The sequence below is a fragment of the Bactrocera oleae genome, chromosome 2, assembly GCF_042242935.1.
Source record: "Bactrocera oleae isolate idBacOlea1 chromosome 2, idBacOlea1, whole genome shotgun sequence".
Lineage (NCBI taxonomy): Eukaryota > Metazoa > Arthropoda > Insecta > Diptera > Tephritidae > Bactrocera > Bactrocera oleae.
In genome coordinates, this window is record NC_091536.1 from 21542423 (window position 1) to 21567177 (window position 24755).

At 35.1% G+C, this 24755-nt stretch overlaps 2 protein-coding genes across 2 annotated transcripts in view; both read right to left on the reverse strand.

The window, feature by feature from the left end:
• The window catches only part of Naam (Nicotinamide amidase), a 28241-nt gene extending 18744 nt beyond the window's left edge, over positions 1-9497 (reverse strand). Inside the window, exon 1 of the mRNA XM_036377677.2 lies at positions 9148-9497. The gene's annotated coding sequence lies outside the window, so the exon portion shown is untranslated. The remainder of the gene's footprint in view (positions 1-9147) is intronic.
• A 1667-nt stretch (positions 9498-11164) lies between these two features.
• LOC106616669 (uncharacterized) lies at positions 11165-23438 on the reverse strand. Its single transcript, XM_014233458.3, has 6 exons — positions 22031-23438; positions 13678-13773; positions 12139-13603; positions 11970-12080; positions 11590-11902; positions 11165-11524 (listed from the first exon to the last, which is right to left on the reverse strand). Exons 1-6 carry the CDS (start codon positions 22065-22067, stop codon positions 11366-11368), a joined length of 2181 nt encoding a protein of 726 aa, XP_014088933.3. The 5' UTR covers positions 22068-23438; the 3' UTR covers positions 11165-11365.
• Between the last annotated feature and the right edge of the window lie 1317 nt (positions 23439-24755).

Consider the following 24755-nt stretch of genomic DNA (forward strand, 5'->3'; position numbering starts at 1 on the left):
TAAGGTTTTGTAACAGAGAAATATAAAATAATTCCAATGTAATAACTTTCAGTTAAATAATATAATAAAAAATAAATTGTATATAAAGTAAAGTCTGAAATTAAATTAAAAAATTATATCTGCTAGATTAACCAGACATCATTTACACGTGCTTACATGTCCGCAGTACCCGTAGTTCGACCCACGGGGCGTATGAGTGACATGCCATTCATGCGAAAGCGCTGACTCGGCGAACGCATTGAATTTTTGGGGCAATGCTGCTCCAACGATACCCACTGATCTCAACAGCAGCGCACCAAACAACAAAGGAACAGTTGCCATTGCACACTGACAGCAGGTATTTGTGCAAGCGGAATTTATGTTGCTGCAGACAAAAGCTTTAATTGCTTTTTTGTTTATTGGTGTATGCGTAGCGCGCACGCAAATTTGCATGCGCACGGACTTGGTCACACTTTATGATGCAGTGCTGCTGTCCGGCAACACAGGCCAGCAATTCGTTGAATGCCTATGGGTATTAGTGTATGAGAGAGCCGCTTGCACGTACTTGGAATTGTAATTGCTGGCTGGGAATTATTGAAAATGCAAATTTGCTTTTGTACCATTTTATCTTGAAAACCATACTATTTCTTTCGCCTCCTTTTGTAATTTGCTGCGCAAAGGTCACACATTGCAGAGGTTGCCAGTTCTCGACTGTCGGTTGCAGTTTGCAGTGGCAAACTTTAAGTTCACTATTGTTTGCTTGATTTTATCTTTATGACTTCTAACCTTAATCGAAATGTATGGGTGAGCTGTCACTTCAAGGTTAGTCTAATTTTGTTGACATGCCTTTGTGAGGTGTAAATGCTTAATGGGAGTTTTAGTGGAGAGCGTGTTTTATAAATTCCAACCCCAGATTTTGCAGTTAACTTAGAAGTTTGGATTTGAACTCAACAGGTGGGGATACTGTTACTCATCGAAACGGAAATATATATTTCCAGTAAAAATATTTTGCTGCCCACATAAATACATACATTTATAATTTATTTTAAGAATAAAGTTAGATAAAGCACAATATAGCTGTCTTCCATTCGCCATTGCTTTGCTTGCTTCTGCTCTCTTGTCAAAGAAATTCCATGTAAAAGCAACAGCAACGTTAGCGAGTTGAATTCGTACAAGAGAGTACACGGAGACCTTATTATATATATTATATTTCAGATCAGTTTTACTATTGTGAATGAGATAAATAACAAATAAAAATACAAAATGATTTTTTTCTTGTATTTTTAAAACATAAGACTTAAAATCAATTATAGTAATTTCTAGAAAACGAAAATTAAAAATTTACAGCAATGTTTTTTAACGCGACAAAATGAATTTATCTACTAATAAAGAATTATAACACTATGCGGCATGTGTCAGAAGACACCACAAGCGCTGCCCGTTTGTTTGAGCATCTGGTATAGTATGTTCGATTTGCTGGATTGTGACGCTTCGCGAATCGAAGACAGCTTATATTCAGCAATTTTAAGCTTTTTATGTACAAGTACATAGATTTTTATACTTTGAAAAGATAAATATTATATTTGCCACGAATACCTTGTAATACCTTGAAGAAAACGCCGGAGAATCTATAATATATATATAAATGATCACCGTAAGTAGCTGAATCAATTTAGCCACGTTCGTTTGTCTGTCTATATTTCGCTTGCATAGTCCCTCAGTTTGTGAGATATCATTCTTTGAAATCGCCGATATGTGATCACTGGAGTGCCACTAAGCTGTCATACAAACTGAACAATCAAAATCAAGTGCTATGCACAACTTTTTATTTAATAAGATATCTTCATAAAATTTCGAATAGATTATTGTCCGAGATAACAGTACAATTTTTGGGGTTATTGCATACATATTTCAGAGTCATACTGCAGTAGTTGGAAATGCGCGCTGCCACTTTCTTTATTGAAACTGCATTTTCAACTACAAATTCCAGATGTTGGTGATGCTACACTAAGATCTGAGTATGCAGATTTTTTTCTGTTCGCTTACCGGCGTGTTCGACAAAAAATTTTATTATATAATTATTGTAATAACAATAATATTTAGTTAAATTTGCCGCATTCATTTTATTTCAAAATCAACACAGAATTGTCGTTGCTATGTTTTTTTCGTCACTTTTATTTCGATTCGATTTTATTTATACGTACACATTTACAATTCAGTCAAAAGTAATTTATTATTTTGTATTACTTAGTTTGTCTCACCTATAGGCGCAATTTGCCGCAATATAATGTGGAAGGCAAATTTATTGACAAACAGGAAGTGACGAAGTCGATGCGGTTAAGCGTCAAAGCACAGTAGCGTGTAGTAAAATAATATTATTTGAACCAAAATAGTCAGCTAAAGGTAAAATATTGTGTATTTATTTAAATAAAAAAAAAATATTTAAAAAAATTTTAATTAATTTGAAGAGTTCTCAAAATAAACACTTTACACCTAGATTCTACACATTTCTAATAAGAAAATGATTTTGTTATATAATTTGGGCAAGATCTTTAAGCACATTTGTTTTATTTTTGACCTATTTTTATTAGACTAGCTAAACATATGACAGTAATATGAAATGTAGCAAACACCAATATTGAACTATCAATCATATGCATATCTACGCACATAACTTTTGCCATTGCTTTACTTCATTTCCACTTTAAATAGTTCGACATGTCGCTGTAACTTCTAGGAATGGAGCGAAAAGTGCGCTTATACATATGTATGTGTATGTGGTTGTATGCGTATGTGCGCTTGACTTGTGCTGCCTTGACACTGCGCTCATCCATCTATGTAAATAGCCACCCACGGTATTTCAACTTTACCGTTGTTTATGTAATACGAGTATAAACTAAAGTTGTCGCAGTTGTTTTTGCGTGTGTGTGAAAAGTTTAAATGCTTTGCAAAGAACACATCATTAACTCTGGATTTTTTTGCATTTTGACTCGCAACACACACATACGGTTTTATTCCGAAAATAGTAGCATCATACTTTGTGAGCAGGTTTTAGCGTGCATATATACTTTTTTACTTTTCTCATTTATCTCGCTTACGTTTCGCCTCTATGAATGGTTGAATAATTGCATTTCAGTAAGTAAACCGTCGGCTAAAACGATTTCATATAACAATGTGAATAAATTTGCTCGACGAATTTCACGTGCAATAAACGTGCACATATCGCACACATACTTGACATAGAGAGTGTAATAAATATATGTAGCTGAATTTGCCCATACTTATTGCAAATAAATTGGAAAAGTTTCCTTTTTTCGCATATGAAAAGTATTTGAGTTTTCAAATATTTCATGTCATTCAAGGCATGTCATGACCAAACCATTTTAGAAGTGTTTTTGCATGGCTTGGCATTTGGTACCAGCTAAAATTAGTTATAGCTGACGTTTATACCAATATACCATAGTATGTACATAAATTCTAATTATATATTCGTTGAGTAAAATGAAATTAAAAGTTATGTTCGTAAGTTACTCAATTATAGAAAAAGCGTTTTATTCTAACCACAATCTCTGCCATATTTATTTATTATTCGTTTTAAGTGTTCAACTTCGCAAATTCCAGCACTTATGAGTCAATATTTATTGCTTAATTATTGGCATTTTTAAAAATTGCGTAACTTTTATGCCCAAAAATACAATTTTCTTCTTCTTACTTTGATGCCTACTTGCCTATACGTCAATACTTTCAACATTCCAAAATTTGGCATAATTTGGATACACTAACAAAAGTCAAATCTTGCACCCATGCATCTTACGCAGTAGCTAACTATTTTATCGACGACTACCACATGTAAAGACCAATATTGGAAACATTTAGAACTGACTGAACTTGACTCCCACTTCAAAATAATCTGAAAATAATTTAATGAGAATCGATAAGAAAATATTTTAGCCATGAAGTGCACTTAATAATAAACGTAAAAAAAACAACAACAACCATTCAATACTTTTCAAAAACAAAAAAAAAAAACACAATAGAAAAATCATTTTACTGTCGACTGCTTTTGTCAAACTAACTACAATTACAACGAATCCCACCCATTTAGCTAACCCCAAACCACTATCACTCACATCACATCATGCTAATTGCAGAGGTTGCAAATTAATTTGCGGTCAATTCTTGTGTAACCTCAGCGCACAACTTTGCATAACCTCAACCAAACAACGCTATAGTCACATTCTCACATTCTCAGACGCCCACACAATTACGTCAAGGTTTGCACCTGCCTACGGATGTTTAGTATGCACTTCTATCTACATACATACATATGCAATAAGTAGGGGTGCATTCCACCATTCAACCATCAATCACAAATCAACAATTTCATAGTTACAGTAAAAAGACATGCATGACTAAATCGTCTGGGGCTATTGAATTTTGTGCGATTCTGTGAGAAAATTACCAGCGCACAAACATGTAAAACACATACGAGTATACTGTACATTAAATTGTAGATAAACACAAACTAATTGACACAATTAAAGACGCGGCAATGTGAGAATTTGGAATTTGCAATAAAAAAGGTGTGAAATAAACAAAGATCAGTGAATGGAACATCATAATTGACCGGATAATATAGTTAGAATAGAAATTACTAGTATGTAGAGAGTGCAACATCTTTTTTTACGGTAGGTAAATAATATTCAATAGGCATGAGAGTGAGAAGTGTAGATATATAGTAAATCAATTCCGAATACCCATGTGTTCAAGAGAGAGATGCAAACTCACACATACACGTTTGTTTACATCAGTTTTTGCACAAGACTCTTAAGAAAATGATAGAAACTTTGTTCTGCGCACTGACAAAATTTTTTCAGCTGTGACTGTCATAATACCGGTCAGTTGACTGTCACTGTTCTTGTAGAGATGCTATGAAAATCTGAATTCATTGCAATTCGAACTATGGATCGCTTTTACCGAAACAAAGCCGCAAAATAGTCAAATTTTAAATCAAAAATAATCGTTCAGTTGATTAATCATCGAAAATCGGTTTATTGTTTTTAAAAATATTCTCCATTAAGCTCTGTTTGCATGCTTTTGAACCCATTGTCGAAGCACTTTAGCCACTCTGATTGAAGTGTCGCCAAACCATGCATTCTAAACGCAACAATCGCTAGTCCAGGTGTCGAAAAACGTTGAGCTCTTAATTTTTTTTACGTACGGAAATAAAAAGAAATCATTCAGTGCCAAGTGAGAACTATACGTTGAATGACTCTTCAAATTGTTGTTTTGAGTGCACAAAAATGATCGAGTTTCTTCGCCAAAAATTGAAATAAGCTCATCGTTACACTGTTGCTGAGTTAATCCACGTCGAAAATTCTAAAAAAAATAATGGCAAATAATGACTTTCGCAAATGTTCACGATTTAATGCCATTTTTAATGAATAGTTTAAGTTACTGGAAACAACACAAATAGCGCTCGTATGTCAAAATGTTCTGAGTCTGTATAACATCTTCATTGTCAAACTTTACGATAAAGTTGTGAGTTGCCAGATTACAACACTAGCGTTGCCAAATCGCGAAATATAAAAGGCAACCTAAGTATTTATCCAATCTACATACCGATGTAAACGAACAAAATTTGCTTGAAAATTTTTGACAATTAATGATTTCACGCCGCACTGTGATGAGTTCCACGCAAACCCCTTTGCCGAAATCTTCTCTATAACGCCGGTAATATTTAAAAAAGTAATGCAGAACGCAGCAAAGACTTGACTTGCTTGACTGATATTGTAACCAAATTATTGCAAATATGTTTAAAAAAATATCTATATCTATTTATTTCGACTTCTACTCAAACATTTTTCGCAGAGTTATCACAGGCTGACATGTTGATCCCTAACAGAAAAAATCTGAAATTTAAAACTAATTTTAATAAAAAATGCTTTAGCAATATGCTAAAATTCGTCTACATCAACTTAAACTTTTTGAATGCAAATGCCTTTTGCACCTTCCATAAGTCCAACCAATCAACTTTGAATGAGCAAAAGTAGAAAGTTCGGTACCATGTGGTACCAAAGCACGCATGCTGATTTGCCACTTTTTGGCGCACCTATTTGACAATGGAACCCATCCGCAGATAACATTGGTGCATAACACATACTCCCGCTGCACAAAAGAGTCAACTTTATTCGGTTTTTGTTCTTTCAAAAGGGTTTTTTACCGGCCAGCGCTTTGTGCGCCATATCCCGGCGGTAAAAAAAGGCTTATGTATGTAGTGACAATAACAAAAGCCGCAGCCACATACACACACACACACACACACACTTTCCTGTGCACATTGGTTGGCACACAAAAAGCTGGCTAACACACACAGATGCATTTCTAACATTGTTAACAACGGGCAAACCGACTTTGAGCACTTTCGACCAGCTCAAATGTCAATATGTCAAAAACGCAAAATTTGCAAAAGGACTAACTGTGTTTGTAACCCAAAGCATTGAAAGCCAGCCATAGCAGTAGAGAATGTAAAAGTGTGTACGACACACACTTAGCTGATAAATATTCACTACAAACTCTGTTACGTCAGTCTGCTAGACCTTCTTGTCTTATTGCCACTTTACGTTTCCCTTATTTTCTGAATACGCATTTGTCGGTTAGATATTGAATATTGAGGTTTGTGGAGTAATAATGAGCAGAAAATCCAACTTTTCGATTAAAATGTAAAATATAAAACTGAAAAGTTCAATGAAGTTATGGTAAATGCAAATTTAGGAATTAGTAATATACTAATACTTCTTTTAGGTCTTAGTATTAATAATTAGAAATATACGTTTACAGTCAAACGAACGTGAAAGGTTGACATGTGAAAATTTCACTTGAAATTGCAAATAATATTTAATGTACAGATATATAACTACAAACATAAATATAAATAAATATATATATAAATATAAATAAAAATATATATTTATAAGAGAACTCACTTGCATGTAAAACACAAAGGTGGGTTAAAAATGGCCAATCCATGAAAAACTACACTCCTCTATGGAGCCACAGCTGCCAAATTACTTTAGATTTAACTTAATTTATCTCTCAGTGAAGAGGAATGAAGTGAAAAATGGTGCGAATCGGTGAGAAAAACCAGCCGAAAATTGGAAGGCAGTAAAATTGTTTTGGCAACTTATCAAGGTAATAAAATTCCGTAAATGGTTACAAGATTGATTTGGCAATGTGTTTATTTTATTTTCACACCGTGATGTTATGCACATACATACATACAGCATAAGTACGCATGGTGCATAAGTTGAAAAGTGATGGTATTGAAAGCAGCCCGGAGGCATTAAATCCTGAACAGGTGTGGACAATTGCTCACTTCAGCCATTAAATAACCATTCCAGCTGCTTGGTCAACAGCTGTGATAATAAAATGTTTGCCGCTGGTAGCTGAGCTAAGCCACTGTCGACATGTTTTAAGCACTCTACAATTTTTATTAACAGCAGTGCATAGCATATAGTAGCAATTAAATGGCTAAGGTAACGATTGAATTTCACTAACTAGGCTATAGACTATGGCAATCTAAGACTTACAGGTATCAGAACGCTACGATATCTTCATTCACCTCTGAAGAATCGTTTCGCCATTTTAGATAATAAATTCCGCAACGATTATTGCTGAAAGAGCACTGTAGATACAAACCATATAAAATAGATACAACTTTTTCTTAGAAATCCCTTTTAAATGCATAAATCTAACAGCAAATATATCAGATTGAGCAGCAATTATCTAAGCGACTATGACATGTTAATTTTCTGTGACGAAAAGTCTGCTTTGTATCAAGATTGTTGACACATCGGATATTAGAGATAAAAGTTATTACTACTTTTACATAGCTAATCAAGGAATTAATAGTTTTTATTATTGAAACAGAAAGCGAATTCGTCCTTGAGCGTTAGCGAGAGGACTATAGAAGATCTAACAAGTGTACGTTGTCCACCCAAGTAAAAGAAACATATGTAGGTCTACGCGAAATGTTCCTCATTATGAGGATGAGTGAGTGATCTTCTTTGACCCCATTTGAACGTAGGGAAATACCGGATATTCAAACATATTTGATAATTACAGGCTTTGTCGCGTGGTACTATGACAGCCACTCGTTGATTGCTCGTGATTAAAATTACGTATGAAGCAAGTTTTTATATAAATATAAAATATATATATGTACATATAGTAATAAAGATAATGATATAAAAAACATTTTAAAGTGTCCAACTGGCTTTTTAAAACGGCTTAAGATTATTCGGATATAAATTTTAAAACAGTTTGATTGCAGAAATATTTGAACATATTATTATTTTTATATTTTTTCTGATGTATACCAGCATATTACGTTTTTATATGTCATTAATTTTGTTAAATTCATATACATACATATGCATTTATTTTGTATTGCTGCGCTTTACTTGCAAATGAAAACAGAGCGCCCTCTATGTGGCATTAGCGCACGAAACCTCGACTTTATTGTCTCATAGCGACATCTGCTTATTAGGCATTAAAGTTGGTGTATGAAAATAAGAGTTGCATTAACGCTCGCACAGAATATAAACATAAACTATATTATATTGAAATTAATATAAAACATATGTACGCCCACCTTTTTGCAGAAAATATCGCTTTTTATTTAAGTTTTATAAAAATTACGAAAGCTTTGATTCTGTATAATCACACATGACATTGAAAAATATTGCAAACGGCAAAGCATCAAATTTACACCACTATTTTTAATGTAAACAAGATGTACTCAGCTCACATACTCTTATCGTTGCAAACTATCGTTGTCATGCCAACGCCGAAATATATATGCGCTTGCGGTAACATATTTATCATACATCTAAACTCACAGAATACACACATACAGCAACAAGTTCTTATCATTCTCGGCAAGAATGCCTTCTCATGCTCCGAGAATGTCGGAAGTCTCTTTGCATTTAACTACATAAAACCGGCAAAATAACTATGACGTTTTGTTAAAAGCTATATACAACAACAACAATGACTGGAAGCAAATTACACGATTTGACTATATAAAAAGTCAAGTGCGTGTGTTTCATCATTCATCAGTCAGAGAGACACTATAAACCATTTGCTATCTGCAACGTGCTCGCTCACCTTGGCTATTGATTTATTCCTAAAGCAATTTGTTTACACCCAACAACAAATACAACTGCTTATTCATTTCACAACGATTTATACTGTGACGTAAACACTGTCTAATCAGTAACGCACTTCTTTTTAATTATTTATCTTTTTATATTATTAATTTTTTTTTTGGCCCGCACACTTTAAACATTTAAAATAAAGGAAACTGTAATTAAGTTTTTATACACCGTCATTCTCCCGCGCGAGCAAATGCATTGCCAATAATCGAATATAAAATTCTCATTTATGAGTATGAGAATATGTGAAAACACTTTGCTCCGGCGAATTTTGCCAATTCCGGCAGCTTTGGGCGGCCGCTTGCTACTAATGTGGAACGTTGGCGCAAAGTTGGAGCGAGCAGCTGTTGCTGTCAGGGTAACCAATGAGCCGATGAAAATTGTTTTTTGCTGTATTTAAATTTTTGGTCAATTTTATTTCCAATTTAGGTCTAAGTTGATAAAACTTTCAAACAAATTATAAATTTGTGATAAGAATTTAATTTTAGATTTTCTACAAAGAATTATTAAATTAATAGTATTTGAATATAGAAAGTATTTGCAAATACATTAGATAAGCAAAGTACACACACCTCTAAAATGTAGCTGGTTAAAAAGAAAGATATAGGAGTAGAGTGTCCATAATGTGATTTCCATATACCTATACATATATTTACTATCATATAGCAATTGAACCATCCAAAGTAGCTAGCCATATAAGAGGCATTGTGTATCATCTGGACTACTCCATGTCACACACATCGCAAGTGAATCGCCAAAAGCTCCGGGAGTTTGTTTGGTATGTTTTTATGCATTCATTTTATATTTTGTAGCTGGTATTGAGTGATTACTACTTGTTTATGTTCATGGCGAATAATTTTGTTGGTGAAGAATACGCATCAAAAGCAGCTTGTGAAAACGAGGGTTTCTATAAGAGTGGCATCATAAAATGAACTTCAAAATGCTAAAAACTTATCGAATAAAAGCGTAGGTACTTCACCTTAATGCGATAATTCTAACTATGCTTAGTAAAACATTTTATTTAGTGCAAAAATAATGAATTTCTTTTGATCAAACCTTATACATATATCAACACATACACGCATATTTTCACTGCAACGCTTTTTTGACTCTATTTCCACATTCTTTATATTCTTTATACAAAAATAACAAATATATTACTAATCTTTGTTTTCTAAAACTACCTTTGGCAACTCTGATCCCAACCAGTTGCCAATACCGGCAAGCTCTGAAGTCTTTTTGCACGTTTAATTTAAATTGCACGTTGATTTTGTTTCATTTTTTCTCTCGTACGTTTTTTTTCACAGATATTTTTCGCAACAAATCGCTGGTGTTGATTGATCTTGACAAACCAAAGGGACTTTTCTAAAATTCCGAAGTTCAATTAGTGATTTTTTGCCATGTAATGTAATTAGCTTTATTTATCACTCAGCCGCAGTGACGCTTCACTACTGTTTTTCGTCTCGTCTTCTAAAGTAAAATTAGCAGCTAATGACCTCTAAAGAGGTTAAATAAATGGATTTCATTTAAATGAGCTCTGGAATCCAAAACAAATCGAACGAGTATAAATAAAATCACAAAATATTTCGCTGATATTGGATGTTCTGAAGATATACATATGTATATGTAATGAACGATTTTGGTTTTTTTTTATATAAATAAGTAAGTAATTTGGTATGATAACATGAAGACAGTACGATACCTGAACGCTATAATATAGTCATACATCACTGACCTCAATTTCACTACTAATACGTAGCAAATTTATTCCTCAGTATGCTTTTACGTATGGTTGTTCTATACGAAAAAACCTAGCTTCCACTGCTGCGTACCTTTCCTAGAGTACCTTACCGGCAATAATATTTGTTTCACCGTTGTTCTAGAATCAATTTGTATCTTTACCTTACATCTCATTAAACTTTGCCTTTAATCTGATTAAAACAGTTTTTCTATTATTTTAATATGTCTATATTAACTTGTCAATAATTTATGCATTTTATACAAACTAATATGAAGTTTTTTTCGGAAGGTTAATAAATATCGAAACTATGTAAATACGCGATGCACATAAAAAATTATGTAGACTAGTGATTCGTAACCTTATTTAAATTAGTTTAAAAAACATTTACAACTAAAAAACATGTTCGATAACAATACATTGTTTCTAGCGCCTAGTCACGCGTGTGATCACGAATCCAATCCAAGTATTGCGACACCCTTGTATAAACGCCAGGATATCCAGGTTCGCCGCATTTATTGCCGAACGACACAACGCCGAGTTGCACCCAACGCGACTCAAAACGCATCATAAGTGGACCACCAGAGTCGCCCTAAGAAAGTGGTTCCATATAGTGTAATGATAAATTAAAATGAGGTATATAGTATATTAGGTTACCTGACATGCATCTACGCCACCATCCGAGTAGCCGGCGCAGACGAAATTCTCATTTATTGGTTGGAAGTACGAACGATCACAGTCTTCGTTACGCCAAATAGGCAATTCAGCTTGGCGTTGCGTGGTCGATTCCTTGCCGCCATAGTATGTGGTGCCCCAACCAACTACCGTCGCACGACGACCCGGCAGACGCTCTTTGGGTGGCGCACGTCCGGCGCGCGGTAAACAAACCGGTATAACGTATTTGGATTTACGCACTGGCTTGTCCAGCACCAAAATAGCGATGTCGTTATAGAAGCCGATGCGTGAGAAACTGCAGCATGTAAGAGAGATAACACCATGTTAAATAGCAACAAACAATTTACCAGCCATCTACGTACCGTTCATGCGCACGTACTTCCTTCACAGTAAATGTGACTGGCGCCGAGGGCTCAGCATCGGTAGACAAGTCAATATCGCCTAGTCGGACAGTGAATTGTCGCGCGGCGAAACTGTAAAGGATTGTTTAAAACATATTCATAAAGTATTAAGGCTCATAAAATTTCTTACGGTTTCTGACGCGAGTCTCGCGTACAATGAGCAGCGGTTAAAATGTATTTAGTACCAATGAGCGAACCACCACACCAGAACTCGGTACGTTTGGGTCCATGCAAAAAGATAGCTGCCATCCATGGCCATTGGCCATTTGGCGCTTCAACACCACCCACAATACGGCCAGATGAATATTCCTGCTGTCCACACTCTTCAGGGTCCACAATATTGTTATTGCCGATAAGTTCCAGTTCATTACCTAGTGGACTTTGCGTTGTAGTTGTTGTTGTAGTAGATGGTTTCAGCTGCGGTATTAAAACCAAACTTGGCGAGGAAGCTGGTCTTTGTGTTGTTGGTCGTTTCGTTGCGAGTGCCGTAAGAGGCGCTTTTGTTGTCAGTTTGAGTGGTCGTTGCGTCGTAAGCACAACTGAAGACTCCGTTAAAGGACAACACACACCCGGTACGAATAGGCTCTTAAAGCAGAGCGACTCGCGTAGACTACTCAAGTTCAATAATAAAGCAGGGCAGCTGCTTAAATCTTCACAACGCCCGGGTCGTCCACCAGGTGTTTTACAAAAGTTCTCTGCATCTTTAGCAGAAATATCTTCCGTAGTTGCGGCCACCTGATCTGCGCGGTCTATTGATTGGGTAACCGTTGGCATTGTCGTCGAGGTCGGTCTTAGCGTTGTTGACACTTTGTTTAGATGCTGTAGTTGACCGTTGGTGCCACTAAGCGCTGAATCGGCTGCCGGCTTCTTTACCTTGTTGCGATTCTTCTTCTTCTTTTTCTTTTTCTTGATTTCTTTAGTCTCCACAAACATCGGTTTGGCTGGTGTACCTGTTTCTCCGACACGTTTGTCTGCAGTCAACAATTCCGTAACTTTCTGTTCTGTTATTAGATTGCTCTCATGTGGTTGCGGTGCGATAATTTTCGCAGTCGGTTTGATATCACTGAATTTCCTAGATGGAGTTGCTGTGGTCGTAATAACAGTTGCAGTACTCGCAGTACTAAATGTGTTTAGAGTAGAAGAGCCAATTACACCAGCACTGGCGTCATTCACTACTGACTCTTCCTGTATTTCTTGTTTTGGTTCATGGCCACCTCGTGTAATGTCAACCAGCAAATGACCCATTGTATTGAGTGCGCCCAAAGTTTCAGAAATGCGATTAAAAGCCGATTGCGACAACAAACGAGGCAGGGTTTCACCACTACTGCTATCTGTGCTGCTTTCTTCATCACTATCCTCATAATACTCCTCTCCATCCTCATCCTCATCATACTCCGAACCAGCATCTCGACTCTCCGACTCCGACTCCGAATCAGAAGAATCAGAATCAGAATACCTTGATTCGGAGTTAATTTGTAAGCGATTCGATTGCTTCACCCTGTTAGTATCCACACGTCCCTTCCGTCTAACTGTACCATCATCCTTCGCGTAGTCTTGTGAGAATGGTGAGTCCGATTGCGACTGAAAAAAAGACGCTGCCTTAAAAGTAGATGTGAATCCAAACTATATGTTTAACTAAATACAACGACACTTAAGCATCGTAACTTACATTGATCGTTGGTCAAGTGACGCGGCTCATAGTCATCATCTGAATCGGCCTTGGCCGCATGGCATAATTGTTGGGCGAGAAAGGTAGCAGAAAGCGCTGAAATTGAAATGCAAATCAAATGTTTAAGTTGATTGATATAGTAAAGAAATCATGCAACAAGGTTACCGCAAATACTTGCTTACTAACATAATAACGCATATTTTTTAAAGCCTTAAATCTGTTGAGCATTTCAATAAAAATTTTAAAATAGAAAGCAACTTAAGTACTGGCCTAAACAATAGGATTTTCATATTGAAGTTATCTGCTAAATAAGGATTTTAAAGACCTATCAGTCATTTAGAGCCGTCAAATAGCTAACAAAGATATTATTGTCAAGTCTATTATGTGCGAACTTTCATTTTCAACCGATTGAGATTTAAAGACGCAAGCCATCGATTGCTAATCACAAACTATGCCGCTATTAATTTAACGTCGGAAAGATTATTAATTTCGCGAAATTCAGCATTATTAATCGAACTGACTTTGTAACCAAGAATCTTGGAATATATGTTAATAGGTAACTTACGAGTATTACACCAAAATTTAATAAATACTTTCATTTAGCTTCACATTCACAACTTTCATAAACCTTAACCGTAAATCTGTAAAGATTTTCTTTTTTGGAAATAAGACAAAAGTAAAACCACTGCTGTGGATATTATTGCACAATTCGGGCTTAAAGGCAAAAATAAATGAAAGAGCCACAAAATTAATGGCTTAAACTACTTCAAATATTTTTAGGTCTTGCGTAAAAGCCAAAACCGAAAAGAAAAATTGTCGAAAATTTTGTAACAGCCAAGCCTCCATGATGCAATGCGAAAAATGTATGTATATAATATATGTGTTCGCGCACTAACTGCATATGGTCATAAGCCTGTTGTATAAGTATGTATTCAAAATTATGTGCTTTTGTTTACATGCGCTTTTTAGCACGCGCATTTTTTGTTTATTTTTCATATTTGTTGGCAATTAAATTTAAAAAATATTAAAAGTACCACTCACAAATTATAAGTAAAAAAAAGCACGTTGAAACCGTTTTTTTTTTAGGAATTTTCACAATTTAATGATTCATTGATTACTCACACCGCTGGAGAAAACTGGTGCGTTTTTTATGACTGTAAGTGAAAGTGACACAGTTTTTTCGCACAAAAATGCAATAACAACATACTCACATAGTTTGATTACTATACAATACTAGTATTCTTGCTTAATTTGTTGAGGCAGCTGCTATTGAAATATACGCGATATAAACACTACCAAATGGACGATTTAATGTTTGGGTTCATAAGGCACTAAGGCCCTTACCATATACTATTCAATCATTACCAATACTATGACGAAATAACAACTAAATGCAACTAACGGGTGATCAAAGTAGAGGTACTTTTTTCAATAGCTCTTGTTATGACAGATCACGTGTGAGTCGTGTCAAGCTGTCATGGTATTTTTGTTTAATATTGTTTGGCGTTTCATCATGGACTTACGCCTGAACAACGTTAACAATTTACAAATTGTTTAAATTTATTATGAAAATTGACGTCCTGTAAAGTATGTGTTTCGCGCGCTTCGCTCAACTATGGTCAACATAATCGGCGTACTGAGCTTACGATTCGCAACACCATCACCCATCTTGAGGGCCAGCATTCTTTATTGGTTAATAATCAATCAAATAGACCACGTCCAGCACGTAGTGAAGAAAATATAGCGGCCATAGCTGAGAGTGTACACGAAGGCCGTGGAGAGTCGATTCGGCGCCGTTCGCAGCAACTCGAACTGACGTATGGAACGACTTGGTGCATTTTACGTTGAGATCTTTAATTGAAAGCGTACAAAATACAGCTTGTGTAAGAACTGAAGCCGCTCGACCTTTCCAAGCGACATCGCCTCGCTCTATGGGCACTTGAAAAGTTCCAAGAAGATCCGACGTTTTCGTGCCAAATTTGGTTCACCAATGAGGCCCATTTCTGGCCTAATGGGCATGTAAACAAGTAAAATAGCCGCATTTGGAACGAAGAGCAACCTGAAGAGATTCAACAGCTGCCATTTTATCCAGAACAAACAACGGAACAAACATGGTGTAGTTTGTGGGCCGGTGGAATCATCGGTCCATATTTCTTCAAAAATGGTGTCGGCGAGAACATAACCGTCAATGATAACCGACTATTTGATGCCTGAAATTGAAGCTCGTGATCTTGGCGATATTTGGTTTCAACAAGCGCCATCTTGCCACTTCTCACAGATCGCAACAATCAATGGATTTATTGAGAGAACACTACGGTAATCAGATAATTGAACGTTTTGGGCCGGTCGATTGACCACCAAGATCGTGTGATATCACACCATTAAATTTTTGTGAATTAAATTTTTTTAAATATACGGGCAATCTCGCTCTGATTCAGGCCTTGGAGCAAAACATCACGAGTGTCATTCGCTAGTTACCAGTTGAAATGCTCGAACAAGTCATTGAAAATTCGTCTCAACGGATGGACCACCTGAGACGTAGCCACGGCCAACATTTAAAAGAGATAATATTCAAAAAATAAAAACCAAAGAATGTTCTTTCGAATGATAATGAATATTCCCCATTAAATTGGAATTTTCTTCTTTAAGAAAGTAGAGAACATTGAAATGGATCACCCACTATTATGTATGTACTTGTGACTTACAGTTATGTCATATAACAGCAACCTATATAACTAACAATCTACAAGTACTTAACCTCGATCGTAACCATACTTTTATAGATAAATTTATGTATGTATATTCACAATGAAATAATAAAATCCGTCAAAAAGACGGAGTGACAAACGAAATAAATACTCGTAAAGTTAACAGCCGGAGACGACCTAGTCAACAGGCAACACATTGGGCAAAGGCGCAGGTGCGTAAGCGCATGCCCAGCAGGAAATTGTTTTGTCATATAAAAAGCCGTACGCGTGTAAATGAATAAGTGACGTACTCATGGTTAATATCTGGAATGATCAAAATTATATAATACTCGTACAGTACTTTATATGAACATAGCAGCTACTTATATACCAACAGGAAATATTTATTGTTTCTATACAATTGCTCTAGAAGTTCGAATAAATTCATTATAAAGAAATGAGTTTAATGCACATTCTAATTTCTATCTATTAAAGGGGCATTATTAAATAATACATACGACCATAGAAAAATCTTCCAGCCGGTATAGGCGTTGGGGCATTCACGTATTTGAGCGTTACGCATCGTGCATGTCAAAATAGTTAAGCGGGTATGTTACGGCATACTTTTCTGAATATTGCGTACACAGTTATAAAAACTGAAAAAAGTTAACGGAAAATCAGTAGGAAAGGGTGGTACAAAACTGTTAAACTTATGTTATCGTATATAGTATTTCATAAGCGAGATGCGTCATGCAAAGCTTACTTTTGCATAACTGTGATATGTAGAAAAACAAAATATGTAATTAAAAACAACAACAACAAACGACACGCTGTAACGAGAAATCTTGTGCTTCAAATTAGTTCACTTAGCTTACGAAATATTTATGGGCGTTAATAGCCGGTCACGCGTACAAAAGCGCATGTTTTTCGAATATAAATAAAGGTAAATATGATAGAAAGTATTTTCAATTTTTTAAAAAATATTTTGTGCAAGCACAATTAGAGCTCGTAATTGTCTGGTTATACATTGGCAATATTGAAAGTATTTTTGTTATCAAAATTTTAACAATTCGCTTTTTTGAATCTAATTGACTGTGAAGTAACAATTAAGATTATTTTAACATTTTACGAAAACTTTTTGAATATGACTCTTACTTGATGAACTTTTCTTGAAACATAAATTATTTTGCATAAATATACTTAGTTATATGTATAGCAAAAGATATGGATGACAAGTTACGCAAGACAGCTAACAGATTGTGCTGAGATATTTTAAGAAATTTATCAAAATATGCTTACCCTTTTTTCAATATACAGAACTTCATATTCGCAAAAGCCGCAAAGCGAACAATGTTTAACTCGAAAGCTTTATAAATCTCAGTAGAAACTGACGTTAAAAAAATTTTCTTTGGATCAGATGCTTTGACGCCAAAACATCTCTCTACTTCGGTCACAAAATTATACTATTTAAGTGACTTGCCTAGAATTTCACAAATAGGTATCATAAAAGATTTACCTATAATCAAGAATATGTCTATTCGAAACCCTAAATTAAAACTGCTGTTGATGACAATGAGTGGCTGTAAATGATTTGCTCAGACCATACGATGTTCAGATTGTGTTGGCGAAAGTCGGTGTCATGACAACAATTTTCGAACTTAATCATTGTTTTTATTATGACTATACAACGTATTATGTATTATGTGGCATTCGGTAATACAATGCACTGCCATATTTTTTCTTTTGCCATAAATTTTCCGTACACAAAAGTGGTAGTGTGTTAAAAAAAAGTAGCGCGTAATCATGCAAACAATTACTAAACAAACACTTAAGTATTTATATTCGTATAGAGGTTATTATTGTGTACTCGTATACATCCGCCTGCCCAAACAATGCAGGCGTCATGTTGCCAACCTGCATCTACAATACTTCCCAAATTTAATGCGTCATGTAGCTGGCCTCTGCGGGCTGGGATGCTGACATGATCGTGTTATGTACAGATACTCAAGTACTATATTTGTTCGTTGCATTACCGCACACTTGCAGCTAGCCATATGATTGCATGCAGCGCGTTATGTTTGGAAAAACTCGTTCGCTGCGTAAAGTGAGTACTGTGCATTTGTCTCAATGTTTGCAGCGGTGGACACTTGTGCATTCCTCTATATGTGCATTTTTTATTGTTGCTGCTGCTTAAGTGAACCGTTATATTTGTACTTTTCATCAGTTACATAACTGGCAGATTAACTTGGCATAGCAGCAATAATCCGGGCAATTACATCTGCTGAGACAACAAAACAGACAACCGGCGGTTTGTTATTAAACAAAAAAGGCCAATCTGACAAAAACTTGGTGTATGCAAAGGTAAAACCAAAGTGCATATAATATTTCAAGTGGAAAAACAACAAATTACAACCGAAGCAGCAACTCTGCGCGCATACGCAACTCCTCCAGCCGTAGCAATGCGATAAATGTGCAAGATAAGAAGGTTGCGCATGCGACCAAGCTGTCATGAAAGTATTGTATATATGGTAATGGTGTGGCAGAGCAGATGTATAAAAAAATTTAATGCAAAACAGCAGTGTTGTAATAAAATGCGTAAGTCGGTAGCACAACACAAAGTTTCACCGGTAATTCCGGATGCCGCTTGAATGATGGCATGTTTTTTGTTATTGAAATGTATACGAGTACAAGTATATATATGATCAGCATGACGAGCTGAGTCAATTTAGCCATGTCAGTCTGTCCGTCTGTGTATTCGCGAAATACTGCCTATGTTTTTGAGATATCAATTTGAATTTATGCACACGTTCTTTACTCCCCAAAAAGCTGTTAATTTGTCAGAGTAGCCGATATCGAACTAGAGTAGCAAATAGTTAACACACAAAAAGACCGAACAATATTAAGATAAGAACTTTTTTAAACCCTTTAAGCCTATAAGAAATGCAACTGTAAAGTGTATTATCGCTTCAAAATAAGGCAATGAAAAGCTCAAAATATGACTAGTCATTAAAATGTTATTTATGCCTTTTCTAAACCAGCACTCTTCAAACCCGTTTAGTTATACTTTTTAAAACAGATTTCTGCTCATGGTTTAGCTATCACATTGAAATATGCAACATTTTTCAGATTTTAATTTACTATTTTTTTATACGTCCAAAACAAATCAGCTGCAAACAGGTTTGGAGCAAACTTAAGAAAATTCCTCAGTATTTTAAACCACATTGTTATTTAAAGAGAAAAAATATATATTTTATCATCTAAAAAAAGACCGAAAAAAGCATGTAATATTACACCATAATATGGTATATAGATTAAACATATATATGCAAGTTTGAAGCATGTCAATAAGTTTAAGCCAAGACTTGATATGAATGAAACCATTAAACAATGCTAAAAGGCCAAAAAGAGTTGCTGACAAAACACAAAAAGTCAAAAATAAAACAAATTACATTGTTGTGCATCGGAATTTCTATAATTTTCTGCAACATAAAAAAATAATAAATAAATTAATATAAAAAGACCCACACGCAGTCACCAAAAAAAATGTTGTCGAACAACAACAATTTCTGAATACATAAAATATATAAAATTAAATAACAACTACATGTGGCGTCTACAAATTATAACTAAATAAGCAATAAAACTAACAACGCTAATAAAGAAGAAAAAACAATAATAAAAAACCACAGCACCAGCAAATACATGGCCACTTTATAACGTGGCGGCTTCGCGTTAATAATTTTCACTTTCTTTTCCTCAGTCACGGAACCAGTTTCGGTGATTTCTTCCACATACCCCGCTGACAGTGTTTCCTTATTTTCGCCTGTTTTCGCTTTTATTTGCATATGCGGCCTTACATACAGTATCTATATATATGTATATGATTGTATAAATATGTATGTACACGATTTGTTGTTCGTTTTATCAGGTAATAATTTGACTTTATAGCTTAATGCCGCTACTGATTATGATCATTAATATCAAATTTTGTATATATTGTGGGTTGCTGTTGCCACTGGAAACACTACGGCGCACGATTGCATGGTAAATACCAGGCTTGCTTGGATAGTAAATAAATGTGTGGAGTTCATAAAAAATAAGAATTTTTTAAGATATTCAACAACAAAAATATGATTAACATTTGAAACTTGTGATTATTGGAAAGTTTTGAGACTATACACACTACTAACAATAATGGAAGGCGTGCTCGGTTTTCATGTAGTTTTCTCATTTTTGAATAAGTACAGCTGAAAATATAAGGGAAAATACTTCCAATTAATTACAAAAAATACGTCTACTAACAACACAAGAACGAGTTGTTACTCGCACAACAATCTCTGTACAAATTTAGTAGTAAAGTTATCGATTTAATACATGAGAGAGCGATATGTCTCTCATCTGCGAAGAAATTATTATTTTTAATTGAATTTCTTTTTATTGGAAATATATGTATATATATTAAAAAATCACTCTCAAAGTTACTTATGCTATTTATATCCTGACCTATTAAGTTTGCCATGAAGTTTTGTAAATTATACATATATATAAGTGATTAGCGTGACGAACTGAGTCGCTGTCTATCTGTCTGTATATACGCGAACTAAGCTCTTAGTTTTCGAGATATCAATCTGATTTGCGATTGCACAAGTTCTTTTCTCCAAAATAAGCTGTCTTTGCGTCGACATCGTCGTTATTGGACCGTTATTGATACAGCTGCCATACGAACTGATTTCTCAAAACCAAGTTCTTGTGTGTAAAACTGTTTTATTTGACAAGATATGGTCACGAAATTTGGCACAAATTATTGTCCAAGCCAAAGCTACAATCACTATAGCAAATAGTGCCATACAAATTGACCGATGCAAATCACGATAAAGACCTTTGTAAACTATTTTATGCTATAAAAAAAAGCACCTGTAATGGTACTATAGCTTCGGTGCAGCTGATAATAACGGTTTTGCTGGTTTTATATTCTTATTTTGCCAATTAAAAACGAAGTTAATAAGAAAGTTAATTATTTAAGAAAATTTTTGTTCAAAATTGTGTCAACTTCTTTTAAATTAAATATAAAAGCAGCAATATACTTAGCACTCGCCAATGCTTCAATGGCACTTTCACTGCATGAAGAAATTTAAGCACAGACACAGAACAACGGACAACGGCTCACATTAGAAGAGTTTCAAGTGCGGCTGCAAGTTTGTCGCTTAAGTCTTTTGTTGAAAAGCGAGGGTGTAGCGAATGCTTAGTTAAATAGTACACACATATGTGTATATTATATGCAGCGCCTATTTTCGGACTTGTGACATTGACACTGTTTGAGACTGCCGCTGCCGATTAGGAAATGTTAGGTGTGCGCATTTCATTTGCAATTTGGTCAGCTAAGGTTACTGGCTGCTGAACTGTAAATAATTTACTGACAAATAACGCCAAATTCGTTAATAATTTTGTTTACTTTTGTTTGCGTGTGCAGTTGTATACTTGGTTTATTTTCGAATAAAAATGTGAGTAAAATTGTTATTGTCTATTTCAAGCATTACAAAACATTTTCAGTCAAGCTGTTAGTGGGCGCTTTGAGTATAACGTTACCTATTATTGTTATAAATATATATATATATATATATATATACATACATATATATATATTTTTGAATATAAGCACTACTTACCACCACATAGTAGCAGATAGGTTGTGGCGAAACGCATTTTGTCGAATATGATCAGCGTTTCGGCGCCGTTTTGTCCAATTTACTGTCGTCTGTTTTTGAAAATAGCTAATAATGTTTTTTTTTTGTTACTTTTTTGTTTTTGCTGAGCTTTTTACTTTATGCCTCTAAATAGCCGCTAACGAGATTGATAAAAATTTATAGTGCCGGAAGTGTTGTGAGATTTTTGCACTTTTGCGTTTCGGTAATCCTGCAACTGGCTGCTGGCGATTGTTGCTTGGTACTTCCAAACTACGTCAGTTTCGAAACCGGCCAAATAGTAAGCAACACATAAATGTTGCAATTGCTGGCACTGGCTGTTTGCTCGGCTTGTCAGTTGGCTTGTTAATTGGCCATGAATGCCTGGCACTTGGCAACTACCGAACCGACGAAAGAGCGCTTCATGGCCTTCATGTGACGCATACGAAACGTTTTGCTGGCAACGAAAATGAAAGTGATTCGCAGCTAAATTTAACTACGCTTGTATTGCTGTTGTAGTAATTTATGATTGTATGCACTTGCTGGTTGATCGTTTGAGTGTCTTGTAAATTTATCTATTTGACCAGTGATTAACTTGGTGGATTAACTCGCCACAATAGTGTTGTTATTTTTTATATTTTCTGCGGAGTAATTTATTATTTAGTTATTGCTGGTATTAGTTAAATAATTATTTATTTAAACCCATTACAGCATCACATTTAGTTATTCTTGTTGTTGTTACTTTTTTTAACAACTAAAACAGATCAAGACACCCTTCAAATTGCTGCAAATATTAGTAGTTTCACTTTCGTTTTGCAATAAACTTTTGCTAAAACAACAAAAATGTGCGTTATTATTATAATTTCTACTGTAATTTATCACAACTTCTTTGCCACCACTCGCTTTCAATATTTCACGTTATATTTCGCGAGTGTATGTAGTAGTACATATATACGTATAACATTTATATATACAAATATGTGCGTGTTTCAATCTCGCAATCCTTTTTTTTTTTTAAACTCAAAATCCAAACGATTTTCACGCCGAAATTTCAAAACACAGACACATCACAGCTTCAATATTCTTTGAAACGCATTTATATACATACATTTAAAAGTAAATCTTATTAGACTATAATACGTTTTTGACTTGAATTATTTTACATTGTTAATGTCCTCACACTCGGATTGTCGTTTGAAACTGTAGCGCGCGTCTCGAACACCTTCTGTTGCCGCTTGTTGCACATCACCAACTGAATTGTGCTGTAAAAATATTTTGTGTTTTGTCGCTGTCGTTGCCGTTGTCTACCGTGTTGCTGTCTTGTATTGTAATGGTTGTTGTTGCCCTGCTTTTCGGTTTGTCTTTTGTGCGCATGTGCACACGTCAGTTGCGCATGCGCTTCTGACGTTAAAGCATTGGCTTGCGCGCTGCGTTGACGTGAACGCACTCGTTAAGCTAAAGTGGCTGCCAGCATTACTATTGTTTGTTTCTGGCAAACTTTTGCTGCTAATAATATCGCCGTGTCTATTGTTTGTAAGACGTATGTATATATTGCCAGAGCACAGTGGAGCATTTCGTATACATTTTTTGTTTATATTTTTAATTTTTATTTTATCACTTTTAGGTAAGATTTCTCTATATCTATCTCTATACCCGTTAATAGTGCAAAGGTACTGTAAAAAAAGTTGCAATTAACTCTATCTTTAATGATGAATGCAGTAACGTAAAATTATTATCGCTTGTAATTAGTAGCTATGCGAACACTTTTATGAGTATACCATAATCGAATTTCGTTCATGAAAGCTTTTCAGTAAAAGCAATGTATTTGTTTTTACCTTTATTTATTTCTAAATTTTTGAGATCAAATTTAATGTCTCTGGCGTGTTTAGGGCTTGATTTATCGCGCTTTTAGTAGTTTTTAACAGTACCGTTACATGGGGAGTGGGCGGGGTTGTCACCCGATTTCACCCATTTTCACACCGTAGGTAGAGGTGCTAAAAACATTTGCTTCCAGTGAAGTTTGTTATTATAGCTTTAGTAGTTTAGGAGATTAGGAGAGGCGGGACCACGCCCATTTTTAAAAAAATTTAACTGCAGATGCCCCTCCCTAAGGTGAGTCTGTGTAAATAACAGTCGTGTATCTTATTGCGGAGCTTTGTTATGGCAATTTATTTGTTTTTGATTAATGCATCATATTTGCAGCAACAGGTTGCGAGAGTATAAAAATCAATTTTATAACACTGTATGTATTACTCAAAGCATATGCACAATTTCTAGAATCCTTAGAAAGAGCATAACATGTTTTATGACTTTTTTGGATATTCATTATACAAAAAATGTTATTTTATTTTTCTTTTATTGTCCCGCATGTATATACATACTTGTATATCGTTTTTTTGCGCACATAATACAAAGTGCAAAGTTTCCTGATATGCTATATAGACAACTATTCACACCTTTGTCATGCTGCGCTCCTATAGCACTTGAATATCGAGCGATTTTTCAACACCGTAAATCAACTCGACGCACAGAGGGTGAGAGTAATCGCAACACGAACTTGCTCAGCGACATTTTCAAGCTGCCACCGTTACAATAGTATTAAGTGCAAAGAGCTTATAAATATATTATATGTATACCTATATAACGGGTGATACAAGTAGCGGTGCTTTTTTTACAAGCCTTTTTTTTTTGACAGATCATGCGTGAATCG